General features: G+C 43.8%; 1 protein-coding gene across 3 annotated transcripts in view; it reads right to left on the reverse strand.

The window, feature by feature from the left end:
* Window positions 1-14,599, reverse strand: part of LOC122543353 (electroneutral sodium bicarbonate exchanger 1-like) — a 264,715-nt gene that overhangs the window by 84,897 nt on the left and 165,219 nt on the right. For all 3 annotated transcript variants that reach the window (XM_043681942.1, XM_043681941.1, XM_043681940.1), the window contains exons 14-15: window positions 7,409-7,570; window positions 6,847-6,960 (exon numbers count right to left, since the gene is read on the reverse strand). In XM_043681942.1, the coding sequence (XP_043537877.1) occupies window positions 6,847-6,960; window positions 7,409-7,570 (276 nt within the window). The remainder of the gene's footprint in view (window positions 1-6,846; window positions 6,961-7,408; window positions 7,571-14,599) is intronic.

Consider the following 14,599-nt stretch of genomic DNA (forward strand, 5'->3'; position numbering starts at 1 on the left):
ACCTCTGGAACATCACTGAAAGACTGATCTGTAACACTAGCTATCTGTTTCAAGCAATCAGGATTCTTTTAAAGGGTTCCAGTAAAAGAGCAGCTTAATTAAGAACCAGTTGAAACTGCTTCCTCATTAAGTGACTCAAGTAAACGTTATGTAATAAGAGCATAAAGAATTAGCTAATAAGTGTCTCTTCAAAAGAATGCTGGAGTTCCCCTTCAAACACTCCATGTTGATTTCGTTCCCCTCCCTCTCCTTACCTTTCCCTCATGTTTGATGGTCTGCATTGCCCTTAACGGGCTTTGCATGTAAATTAATCAATTGGAGAACACCAGTGATTTACTAGTGGTGGTTTCAGGTGAAAAAATGCTACAGGTGATTTGGTGATGGGGGGAACAAATGTTCAGTTGTGTGTAAGACCACGACTGGATATATAAAAAATGAAGATGTGTGCTGGAGATAGGACTGTTATGCTACAGTGGTAATGTCCTTACCTCTGGACTAGAAGGCCCATGATTTGAGTTCCACTTGCTCCAAAGGTGTGTAATAACACATTTGAACAGGTTGATTAATATAACGAATAAGTAGAGTGCAAGTGGGGGGCTGTTGTGGTGCAGTGATATTATTCCTACCTTTGGGCTGAAAGGCTTGGGTTCAAGTTCCACCTGCTCTAGAAATGTGGAACAATATGTCTGAGAAGGTTGCTTACAAAACATTATAGAAACATCAGAACAGAGGACTTAGGATGAAGTAGGATGAGTCCATTCACCCCTTGGAGCCTGTTCTGCCATTCAGTAAGATCATAACCATATCCAGTGGGTGTAATTTTTAAAAAGGAGCTCTCCTGGAGCAGGAGTAAAATAACATCTAGAATATGGTGACCATAACTTGGTATATTTTAGTATTCAGTTTGAGAGTGAGAAGCTTGGGTTAGAAAAAACTGCTAAAATTACATAAGGATAATTGTAAAGGAATAAGGGTAGACTGGGAATATTTTTAGCAGAAAAGACAGTTGATCAACATGGCAGACATTGGGGTGGCACGGTGGCTTAGTGGTTAGCACTGCTGCTTCACAGCACTAGGGCCCCAGGTTTGATTCCAGACTCGGGTGAGTGTCTGTCTGTGTGGAGTTTGCACGTTCTCCCTGTGTCTGTGTGGGTTTCCTCCGGGTGCTCCGGTTTCCTCCCACAGTCCAAAGATGTGCAGGTCAGGTGAATTGGCCATGATAAATTGCCCATAGTGCTAGATGCATTAGTCAGAGGGAAATGGGTCTGGGTGGGTTACTGTTCAGAGGGTCGGTGTGGACAGGGTGTGTAGGGAATCTAATCTTTAAAAAAAAAAGATCTTTCATGACTCACAATAAAGATATATCCCAGGGATTAAGAAGGGTTCTAGGAAAGGGGATAAACCAACCATGGTTATCCAGGGAAGTAAAGGATAGTATCAAATTGAAAGAAAAAGATACAATATAGCAAAGAATTGTGGTTAGCCAGAGGATTGGGAAAGTTTTATAAAAGCCAACAAAGATAACCAAAACTATAATAAAGACAGAGAAAATTAAACTTTAAAATAAGCTAGCAAGTAATATAAAAACAGTCAGCAAGTGCTCCTTTAAATAAATAAAAAGGAAGAGAGATGCCAAAAGGAATTACGGACCCTTTGAGAATGAGGCTGGGAAATCGTAACGGGAAAGCAGGAAATGGCAGAAGAGTTGAATCAATACTTGGCATTAGTCTTCAAAGGAGTCAACACTAATAACATTCCATAAATACTATATAATTAAGAGGCAGGATGGAGGACAAATACGTAATGCCAAAGAAAAAATGTACCACGGAAACTAATGGGCCTAAAGGCCAATAGATCCATTGTACCTGATAGGTTGTTTCCTAGCATCCTAAAGGAAGTAGCTACAGAGATGGTGGATGCACTGGTAGTAAACTTCCAACTCCCAAAGGACTGAAAAAACTGTTAATGTAACACCCTTATTCAAAATGTGAGCCAAAGAAAACAGGTAACTGTGGGCCAGATGGTTAAAATCTATCATTGGGAAATTTTTAGAATTGATTATAAAGGATAACAGAGCATTTAGAAATATATAATAATAATCATGCAGTCAGAGGTATGGCTGATAAATACATTAGAATTCTTTTGAGAAAGTAACAAGAAGGAGAGACAAGGGATTACCAGGAGATGTAAGATATCTGGATTTCCAAAAGGTGTTTGATAAGGTACCCCATGTAAGGCTATTTACTAAGATAAGAGCCCATGGTGTTGTGGGTAGTATATTGGCATGATAGAGGATTAGCTAAAAGTAATAGAATACAGAGATGGGATAAGGGGTCTATTTATTAATGGCTTGTATTAAGGAAGTGAATGTATGATTGCCTAGTTTGTGGCTGGCACAAAAATGGATGGGACATCAACTGGTGAGGATGGCACAAAGTCTAAAAAGAGATATAGGCAGGTTCAGAGAGTAGGTAAAATCTTAGCAGATGGCACATAATTTGTGAAAATGTGAGGGTATGCACTTTGCCAGGAAGAATAGAAGAGCTGAATATTATATAAATAGAAAAAAAAACTACAGAAAGTTGGTGCACAGGGGATCTGGAGGTCTTCGTGCATAAACCACAAAAATCTAACATCCAAATTCAGCAGGTAACAGGGAAGGCAAATTGAATGTTGACCTTTATTTCCAATGGATTGAAGTATAAAAGTCATGAGGTTTTGCTAAAACTATACAAGGCACTAGCCAGACTACAACTGGAATACTGTGAACAGTATTGGTCCTATTACCTAAGGAAAGGTAGACTGGCACTGCAGCAGTGCAGAGAAGGTTCATTAGCTTACTTCCAGGTATGAAAGGATTTTTATCCATTTAAAACTGAGATGAAGAGGAATTTGTACTGAGGGGAGTGAGTCTGTGGAATTCCTAACCACGGAGGGCTGTCATGGATGGGATATTAAGTATATTCAAGGCTGAGATTGACAAATCCTTAATCAGTAAGGGAATCGAGGGTTATGGGCAAATGGCAGGAAATTGGATTTGAGAATGATCAGATCAGCTATGGTCTTCTTAAATGACAAAGCAGTCTCAATGGATTGAATGGCCTACGTCTTATGGTCATATCTGTCATCATTCTCAGGTTTGCTCTGCAAGCTTGCTTCATGATAGTAATGTTCCCCACCTGGCCTTCTCCCTAAACAGCATGCACATCATGGTAAGATCTATCCTGAGGACTCTTTGTGATCAAACGTTCAGATGCATAGAGACAGCGTGCATTGGCTGGGATCCTCAAAGCATGTCAGTGCATCTTCCCGTTCACAGAGAGGTTGCAGCAAAACCATTCTAATCTTGCCTTGGCATGATAGAGCTGTCAGCAAACCCTACTGGCCCCATCCCTCTTTATCTCCACCCTTACCCTTGTCATGGCTGCATCCCTTGTGACAGTTGGCCTGTACCAATGGGGCACCTTACAGATTTAATGCTGCATCCAAAATCATGAGATGGTAATGAGCTTACAAAGTACTGTGAGGGCTCTTGCAATGCAGTGGTAGTCTCCCTACCTCTGAGCCAGGAGACCCAGGTTCAAGTCTCCACCTGCTCCAAAGGTATTTAATAACATCTCTGAAAAGGTTGATTAGAAAATATCTACAATGCACTGTGGCTCTATGATTTCATGGGATCTCTCTTAACGTGAAACTATGCGTTCTGAGGATATGTTGTATATTTGTGAATTGAACTCAGCTGAGCAGGATACTTCAGCCACTGGACTCCAGATTCATTTGATGTCCCTTCAGTCAGCTACAAAACCTAACTCCACCCCAAAACTCCTTCTCTGACTTTTGTAGGTCTGAAAGTGATTTTAGACACATACTTCAAATCAGGGAGATTTATTTTTATCATTAGAATTAATATGTTCAGCTCTCCTCTTGTCACATACCAAGGTTTTCTCATTCTTTATTTCCCTGAATGCCTTATAATTCCTGTTGCCCATCATCTTGGAACCTTGTCCTGATTCTGCCAATCCCACCAATTTCTCAACTTCCCTGAATTCATAATGATCCAAGTTCTAATGCCCCTCCTGGCCGTCTATCCTCCCATCATTAAAGTCATCTGCACCATCAAAATCCACGACTGCCCCAGCTCCTCTTAAGACCATACCTTCCCCAACATTGACTCATTAACTTCCACTTTGCCAGATTCAACTCCCCATATGACTGTGAATGTACCATCTGCTATCCAATACTGTGAGACACCTCCCTGTGACTCTCCCTTTCTAGCCATGGCCCAAATGCCTCTGGGCAAGTCAGAAACTGTTATGAGGTCTACTCTTCCTGGAAAGATAGTTCCCCGTCCACTGATGGCCAATGATCCACCATCCCCTTTGCCATTTGAGATTTGATATGACCCTCAGCCAAAGACAGCCTCATCACCTTTGCTTTTGGGCTTGAAACTAGCACAGAGACGCAACCAGCCTCCTCTCCTTTGAGGCTTTGACTGTACTTGGAGACATTGTAGTGTAACACAATGTTGCCACCATTTAAAGTTAAAAATAATACAACACCAGGTTATAGTTCAACAGGTTTATTTGTAAGTACTAGCTTTCGGAGCGCTGCTCCTTCACCACCTGAAGGATGAAGCAGCAAGTACTTACCCTGTAATCTAGGAAGAAGTGAAAGGTCACTTATTATACTTCAGGTATTTGAAGAGATGGTTTTTTCAACTGGGTAGAACTTATTGGGAAAGGGTATTTAAATCCAGCGAGTTGTGCTTTAAATAAAATGCTAATACATGCAGGTAAGATTCTTGACACCTGCACAGTCAACCCTCCTTTTGAGGTCGACGAACTTAACTGCATAACTTGATCCCACCAGTGAGAACCTAAATGTCTGACACTCACTCGACTAAATTCACCTGCCTGCCATTCTCCTTACCTGCTCTATGACTCTCAAAATTCCACCCTAGGTATTGTTTTGCAAGCTGTAAGGTTCCTAATATCAGCCGAACAACAAGCAACGTAGCTGGTAATCAATAATGTTTATGACAAACAATTGGACAGGGTTAAGTGAGAGGCATTTTATGGATGAAGAGATATCATTCCAGTTCGGTTGACTGGTTCTAAAGTTCAGAAAATACTATACATTACACGTGCATATACTACTTAATAGTATTCTCTGTTTAAAAAAAAAACTACACATACCCTGTTCAGGGTTTGTGTAAAGATTTGTAGCTTGGGTGCCAGTTCCAGTTGTTGTAGGTATGCTCACTGAGCTGGGAAGTTGGTTTGCAGATGTTTTGTCCCCTGCCTAGGTGACATCCTCAGTACTGTGGAACCTCCTGTGAAGTGCTGCTGTACTCTGTTGGTTGGAATTTATTTGGTTTCATTCTCACTGCTTCTGGTTGCCGGTTCCAGTTGTTTGTTGCAGTGGTCGGTATGTTGGGTCTAGGTCAACATGATTATTGATGGAGTCCGTGGATGAGTGCCAGCCTTCTAGAAATTCTCTGGCTGTCGTCTGTTTGGCTTGTCCTATTATTGTTGTGTTGCCCAGTCAAATTTGTGGTCCTTGATGTCTGTGTGTGTGTGTGTATAGCTACTAGGGACGGCCAGATATATGAACAGATCAATGGGACACCTATGGGCTCACCCACCTATGGGATCATAGCAGGAGCAGTGATGCAAAGACTAGAACAAACAGCCCTCCCACAAATCCAACCCAAACTCTGAATGAGATATGTGGATGACACTTTTTGAAATTATGAAAAGAATTGAAATCAAGAGCGCACACCAGATTATCAACGTCATGCTCATGGGTCAAATTTATGAGGAGGAAGTTAACAACCAACTCCCATTCCTAGATGTGATGGTAGAAAGAACACAGAATAGTGTACAGAAAGGCCACACACACACGGACCAGATCCTGAATTATAACAACAGCCAACCAAACACACACAAGAGAAGCTGCATTAGGACCCTGCTCAAAAGGGCTACAACACACTGCAGCACTCCTGACCTGTGAAGAGAGGAAGAAGAATACCTTTATAAAGTCTTTGCCAAGAGCGATATCCCCTCAACTTCAGCCGCAGATGTTTGTCAAACAAACAGCGTGACAAGGACATGCCACGATCCAACACACCAACCATGCTCCCTTATATAAAAGACATCTCAGAACTGACAGCCAAACCTCTCCGCCCATTTGGATTCATGACAACCCATAAATCGTCCCCATCACGTGCAGGTCAAATGTGGTGTACAAGATTCCATGCAGGGATGCACAAAACACTATATAGGACAAACAGGCAGACAACTAGTGATCCACATTCATGAACACCAACTAACCACTGAACGCCATGACCAACTATCCTTAGCAGCTATACACACAGATGACAAGAAGCACAAATTTGACTCCATCAATAAACACGTTGACCTGGACCCATTACGCCGGTTACTGAAACAAGCAACTGGAAGCAGCAGAAAAGAAACCAAATAAATTTCAGAAGACATAGTACAGCAAATTCACAGGAGGCTCCACAGCACTGACTATGTCACCTAGACAGGGGATGAAATGTCTGCAAAACAACTTCCCAGCTCAGTGAACATACCTACAACAACTATCTCCAGTTTCTCCTCTCATAAATTTTTAGGCAATTGAATAATCACCACATTATGAGAGAAGAAGCATAATCTAAACTGTTCTCCTTCTTTCTGAGCACCAGTTCATGCCTCATTGTCATACAATGTGATCTACTTTAAATAGGTTCAATTTATTGTCTTTAATCTTTAACACCTCTAAGATTGTGCTGTTATTTTTAAATAATATGTAACAATATATAAAATTCAACTACAATCCTACCTTAAAGACACTAGGAACTTGAAGCTTAGGTGATGGAATTCCCAGGGCATAGTCAATAAGAACCATGGATAAGATAGTCAGGAAAACTGCAAAATCACTTATCATTGATCGTACCTGCCAGGAAAATTAATGGAACAGGGTAATGCCTCTGTTAGAAAAATAAATGCAAAAGTGTGGTGTGTTCATTCACTGAGAACACCAAGTGTCATTCCTAGCTTCTTGTGAAATAAAGAATGTACAAAGGAAGGATGCAGAGGGTTGGAGAGTAAATGTAGGCTACAGAATACCTTTGCCAAAATGAAACTGGATCCAAAAGAACAAATATTTTATACTAATAGGTTCAACTCTCCAGATAGGGATCATCTATATTGAACAAAACCTTCTGATATACGTCAGCAGCACCAGCAGGAGCAGATTGCTACATACCCTCATACAGCTGAACATTAAAGCTGGAAAACTAGATCAAAGTTTAAAGCTGTATTTCCTACAAATGCAAACCTGCAAAATATTAGGAAAACATTTATTTTCAAAGAACAAAGCTGGAGAAACAGATTGCACATACCTTTGTTGGAAAATAGTGACTTGTTTTAAATTGTTTGAGGAATCCTGACAGGGCAAATGTAGAAAAGAATAGTATAACAGACCAGAAGAGAACATCTGGGGTGTATGGCCCGTGGTGACCACATGAAGGACCAACAAATTCACCTTGAAATGTCCTACAGTCCTGGATGTGAAAAGCAGCAAACAGATCATATTAAAAAATTTGCATTGTACTAGCTTTCTGGACAGCCATGGTAATAGGCTTCTTCAGTGGATAGTATCCTCTGTTTACCATTCGATCAATCTCTATTATGTCACCACGAATGGGAAAAAGGACCAAATTGGGACAACCATCCTTTTCAGACATTTTGTCATATGCTGAGACCACTGTCAGAGGTATACCTGCACAATTGTTACCCATCTCACTGATCAACCAGCCAGATATGACGCTGACCAATTTATTTTTCCTAATACTAAGGATTTAAATCATTGAGTTTTGCACACTGCCACATCAAAAATTCAGTTAACAGTTTGTGTAGATTGAGTTTAACTCATTTAAAAATATAAAAATATTGATTTGTTCTAGATACATATGAACTAGATGAGCTATGAGCAGAAGTTGGCCATTCAGCCCATCAAGTCCACTCTGCCATTCAATGAGATCATGGCTGATCTGATGATCTCAACTCCACATTCCTGCCTTTTCCCCATGTGCCTTGATTCCTTCACTGATAATCTGTCCATCTCACTCTTAAATATATTTAATGACCCAGCCTCTACAGCCCTCTCAGGTAAAGAATTTCACAGATTCATTATCCTCAGAAAAGAAATTCCTTCTCATCTCTGTCTTAAATGTACATATTCCAAATATATTTGGATTATTTGATAAAGTAATTTCAAAGCTTATTCATTGGTATTTCATTCAGAGATGCAAAGAAAACACCAACAGAATAAAACAGATTATATTTAACGTGCCCTGGATTTCTGGCCCACAGGATTTAGTATAATCTCAAACATTGATTTGTTTGGTCTACTGCTTGCTTACTAGATTGTCTTTGATTCTTACACCGTAGGGAGAAAAATATTGAGCCTGCATAAGCTGTTCTACTCAAGAGATATGATAACTCGAGCTTAGCAAACAGCCATGATCTCTGACTCCTTCCTTCCCTTCCTCGACATTTCTGTTTCTATTTCTGGGGATAGGGTGGCTACAAACTCCCACAGTTACCAGGACTGTACAGCCTCACACCCTGCTTCCTGTAAAGACGCTATTCCATTCTCCCAGTTCCTCCATCTCCATCGCATCTTTTCTGATGATGTCAACTTTGATAAGGGGGTCTCTGAAATGTCCACCTTCTTCCGCAACCAAGGGTTCCCCAGCACTGTAATTGACAAGTCCCTCAGCCTGGTCTGACACATCTCCCACACTTCGGCCCTCGCTCCCTCTCTTTCCTCCCACAACAGCAATAGAGACCCCTTGTCCTCGCTTACCACCCCACCAAGATCCACAGCCAGAGGATCAGTAGCTGCAATTTCTGCTACCTCCAACAGGAGGCCACCACCAGACACACATTCCCCACCCCTCCCTTGTCAGCCTTCCGCAGGGATTGTTCAGTCTCGGACAACCTGGTCCACTCTTCCTTCATCCCCCACAGCCCCACAGTACCTTCCCCTTTAATTGCAAAAGGTGTAACACCTGCCCGTTTACTTCTTCCCTCCTCACTAACCAAGGTCCCAAACACACTTTCCAGGTGAAACAGCACTTTACCTGTACTTCACTCAATCTAGTCTACTGCATTTGTCGCTGACTACGTGGTCTCCTCTACATTGGGGAAATAAAGCCCACACCTACATCTGTCTGCAAAAATGACCCTGAGCTTTCAGTTGTCTACCATTTCAACACACCATGTTTCCTGGCCAACATCTCTGTATCAGGCTTGCTGAGTGCTCCACTGAAACTCAGCACAATCTGGAAGAATAGTGCCTCATTCTCTGCTTGGGAACCTACAGCCTTCTAGACTAAATATTAAGTTCAACAATTCTAAGGTTTGAGCACTTTCCTCCTGCTTTCTGCCACCCCCACACACTAGGCCTTGTCATCACATGGGCTGCTACCACACATAACCCAATGTCAGCTAAGTAGTCCTGTCAGCAGCTATTCAATGCCCCAAACTGACCCTTAACTGCTCCTTTGTCTGTCCAACTGTTTTCCCTCTCTTTGGGCTCAATCATCACCCATCGTTTACTCTCCCCGCTACCCCACCCTATCTTCTGCAAATAAAAAAGTATCCTTTTCCTTGCTACCATCAGTTCTGAAGAAGGGTCTTTTGGATCTGAAATGTTAACTCTGATCTCTTTGCATAATGCTGCCAGACCTGCTGAGATTTTCCAGCAACTTCTGTTTATGTTACACAGATGTTAGTTTGGCATGAATGTTGGGAGATAATATATTGGGCGATAACCTAACCCATACTAGAAAGGGGCTTCAAGTAAAAGTCCCACACAAATCCTGAGGCATGTCAGAATGGAAGAGTATGGTGCTGGAAAAGAACAGCATCCGAGGAACAGGAGAATCGACGTTTTAAGCATAAGCTTTTCATCAGGAGTGAGGGGGGCGGGCGGAAAGTGGTGAAATCCACATTGATGCCCTGGGTTTGGGGGGTCCCAAGGCGGAAGATGAGGCGTTCTTCCTCCAGGTGTCGGGTGGCTAGAGTTTGACGGTGGAGGATGCCCAGGACTTGCATGTCCTTGGCGGAGTGGGGGTGGGGAGAGTTCAAATGTTTGGCCACAGGGCGGTGGGATTGCTTTGTGAGTGTCTCAGATGTTCTCTGAAATATTCTGCAAGTTGGCGTCCTGTATCCCCTATGTAGAGGAGACCACATCGAGAGCTATAGACACAGTAGATGACGTGTGTGGAAGTGCAGGTAAATCTCTGGATGTGGAAGGATCCTTTGGGGCCTTGGACGGAGGTGAGGGAGGAGGTATGGGTGGAGGTTTTGCATTTCTTGTGATGGCAGGGGAAGGTGCCAGAGTGGAGGGTGGGTTGGTGGGGGTCGTGGACCTAACAAGGGAATCACGGAGGGAATGGTCTCTCCGGAATGCAGGAAGGGAAATATATCCCTGGTGATTGGGTCTGTTTGGAGGTGGCAGAAATGGTGGAGAATGATGTATTGTATCCAGAGGCTGGTGGAGTGGAAGGTGAGGACTGGAGGGTTCTGTTCTTGTTGCGATTGGAGAGGTGGGGTTCAAGGGCGGAGGTGCAGGGAGTGGAGGAGTTATGCGGGAGGGCATTGTCGACCACGTGGGAGGGGAAATTGCCGTCTTTGAAGAAGAAGAATATAGAAGGGATGTTCTATGGTGGAATCGGTCCTCCTGGGAGCAGATGTAATGGAGGCAGAGGAATTGGGAATAAGAGAGAGTGTTTTTGCAGGGGTCAGGGTGGGAGGAGGTGTTGTCCAGGTAGCTGTGGGAGTCGGTGGGTTTGTAGTAATATCCGTGTTGAGTCGGTCGCCAGAACTGGAGATGGAGAGTTCCAGGAAGGGGAGGGAGATGTCACAGATGGTCCAGGTGAACTTGAGGCCGGGGTGGAAGGTGGTTGTGAAGTTGATGAACTGTTCAACCTCCTCATGGGAGCACGAGGCGGTGCCAGTACAGTTATTGATGTAGCGGAGGAAAAGGTGGGAAATGGTGCCGGTGTAGCTGCGGAAGATGAACTGTTCCATGTACCCAACAAAGAGGCAGGCATAGCTGGGGCCAATGTAGGTGTCCATGGTTAGCCTTTCATCGAGAGGATGTGGGAGGATTGGAAGGAGAAATTGTTGAGGATGAGTACTAATTCAGCCAATCGAATGAGTGTGTCAGTGGAAGGGTATTGGTTGGGTCGGCGGGAGAGGAAGAAAGGCAGGTCTTGGTGGATGCATGTGTACGGGGACTGTATGTCTGTGGTGAAGATGAGGCTTTAGGGCCGGGGAACTGAAAGTCATTGGAGGAGGAGGAGGGCGTGGGTGATGTCCCAAACATATGTGGGGAGATCCTGGACCAAGGCGGGCAGGACGGTGTCAAGGTATGCAGAGACAACTTTGGTGGGGCAGAGCAGATTGAGACAATGGGTCAACGGGGAAGTCAGGTTTGTGAATCTTCGGTAGGAGGTAGAACCGGGCGGTGTGGTGTTCTCGGACTATAAAGTTAAGGCTGTGGGTGGGAGGTCCCCGGAGATGATGGTTTTGTGATGGGAGGTGAGGTTGTGGTCAAGAGGGCAGTAGCAGGAGGTGCCTGCGTGTTGGCACCTGGCTGCAGTGGTGTAAAGGTTGGTGCGCCAAACTGCCACAGCGCCACCCCCCCCCCGCCTTGTCAGAGAGTCACAGAGATGTACAGCACGGAAACAGACCCTTTGGTCCAACCTGTCCATGCCGACCAGATATCCCAACCCAATCTAGTCCCACCTGCCAGCACCCGGCCCATATCCCTCTAAACTCTTCCTATTCATATACCCATCCAAATGCCGCTCATTCCATACACGTACCACTCTCTGTGTGAAAAAGTTGCCCCTTACATCCCTTTTATTCCTTTTCCCCCGTCACCCTAAATCTATACCCTCTAGTTCTGGACTCCTCCACCCCAGGGAAAAGACTTTGTCTATTTATCCTATCCATGCCCCTCACGATTTTATAAACCTCCACAAGGTCATCCCTCAGCCTCCAAGGCTCCAGGGAAAACAGCCCCAGCCTGTTCAGCCTCTCCTTCTAGCTCAAATCCTCCAACTCTGGCAACATCCTTTGTAAATCTTTTCTGAACCCTTTCAAGTTTCACAACACATATTTCTGATAGGAAGGAAACCAGAATTGCAAGCAGTCTTCTAACAACGGCCTAACCAATGTCCTGTGCAGCTGCAACACAACCCCCACCCCCTGTACTCAGTACTCTGACCAATAAAGCAAAGCATACCAAACGCCGCCTTCACTATCCTATCTACCTGCGACTCCACCTTCAAGGAGCTATGAACCTGCACAAAGGTCTCTTTGTTCAGTAACACTCTATAGGACCTTACTATTAAGTGTACAAGTCCTAGGAAAAAGTGAGGACTGCAGATGCTGGAGATCAGAGCTTAAAAATGTGTTGCTGGAAAAGCGCAGCAGGTCAGGCAGCATCAAAGGAGAAGGAGAATCGACGTTTCGGGCATAAGCTTATTCAGATTCCTGAAGAAGGGCTTATGCCCGAAACTTCGATTCTCCTTCTCCTTTGATGCTGCCTGACCTGCTGCGCTTTTCCAGCAACACATTTTTTAAGCAGTGTACAAGTCCTGCCAAGATTTGCTTTCCCAAAATGCAGCACCTCACATTTATCTGAATTAAACTCCATCTGCCACTTCTCAGCCCATTGGCCCATCTGGTCAAGATCCTATTGTAATCTGAGGCAACCTTCTTCGCTGTCCACTACACCTCCAATTTTGGTGTCATCTGCAAACTTACTAACTATACCTCTTATACTCACATCCAAATAATTTATACAAATGATGAAATGTAGTGGACCCAGCACCAATCCTTGTGGCACTCCACTCGTCACAGACTTCCAGTCTGAAAAGCAACTCCACCACCACCCTCTGTCTTCTTCCTTTGAGCCAGTTCTGTATCCAAATGGCTAGTTCTCCCTGTATTCCATGAGATCTAACCTTGCTAACCAGTCTCCCATGGGGAACCTTGTTGAACGCCTTACTGAAGTCCATATAAATCACATCTACCACTCTGCCCTCATCAATCCTCTTTGTTACTTCTTCAAAAAACACAATCAAGTTTGTGAGACATGATTTCCCACGCACAAAGCCTTGTTGACTATCCCTAATCAGTCCTTGCCTTTCCAAATACATGTACATCCTGTCCGTCAGGATTGCCTCCAACAACTTGCCCACCACTGAGGTCAGGCTCACTGCTCTATAGTTCCCTGGCTAGTCCTCGCCACACTTATTAAACAGTGGCACCATGTTAGCCAACCTCCAGTCTTCCGGCACCTCACCTGTGACTATCGATGATACAAATATCTCAGCAAGAGGCCCAGCTATCACTTCCCTAGCTTCCCCAAGAGTTCTAGGGTATACCTGACCAGGTCCTGTGGATTTATCCACTTTTATGCGTTTTAAGATGTTGTCTGCTGGTTTAATGGTGAGATTGGGGTTGGAGCAGAGGGAGTGGAGGGCTGTGCATTGCGAAGGTGAGAGGTTGGAGTGGATGGGGGGGGGGGTGGTCAGGTTGAGGCGGTCAATGTCACAATGGCAGTTGGAAATGAAGAAATAGAGGGCAGCTAACAGACCACCATGGGGTGTCCAGGTGAATGGGCTGTGTTGGAGGCAGGAGAAGGGGTCTTCGGAAGGTGGGCAGGAGTCCTGATGAAAAAAGTAAGCATAGAGGTGGAGGTGGCGAAAGAAAAGTTCAATGTCGCAACTGTGTTGAATTCATTGATCCGGAAGCGTGGGGGTATGAAGGTGAGGCTTTTGCTGAGAACTGATCGTTCACTCTCAGTGAGGGGGAGTTTGGGAGAATAGTGAAAATTTGGCAGGACCTCGGGTGGGGCTGGATCTGGGAGTGGGGGCAGAGACTGTATCTGGAGTGGGTGTGGTTCTGGGATCGTGGATGATGTCACCAATGGAAGTGACTCTCACCATAGGGGTCAGGGGGCAGCAGCGGTGCCTTCGGTGGCATCCACGGGGGAGGAAGTGACGTAACACGTGACATTCGCAATATCGTTGGCAGTGTTCTGGTGAGTGATGTCGGTGGTGGCGGAATGGCAAATCAAATATGATTAATCTACATTAGAGTGTTTTACCTATAAGCCAAAATCATTATGAAACAAAGATATTTTTCAGGAAATTAAATCTTCAAAAGATTTGAACAATGGTACATAAATTTATAATGAATAAATTAAACTGTAAATTTCAATATAACGTGCATGAAATACCAACAGGTGGAAACCCGGAATAAACAAAACAGTGAGAATCAATTGAACAAAAGTAAAAATTAGCGAGGATACACAAAATACGTTTTGCTTCATTATTTGCAAGAGCGATTGATATTTCAAAAAAAGAGAAATCCTGAATTGATTAAAGAAGTGAGATGAAATAAATATGAAAGGAAATCAAAAGATAAAGGAATTGAGCTAAAGCACAACAAAATGCTAGGACCTAATGGAATCCTGAAGTAAAGTGGGAAGAAATAACAGAGAC

This window comes from Chiloscyllium plagiosum, chromosome 43, assembly GCF_004010195.1.
Source record: "Chiloscyllium plagiosum isolate BGI_BamShark_2017 chromosome 43, ASM401019v2, whole genome shotgun sequence".
NCBI lineage: Eukaryota > Metazoa > Chordata > Chondrichthyes > Orectolobiformes > Hemiscylliidae > Chiloscyllium > Chiloscyllium plagiosum.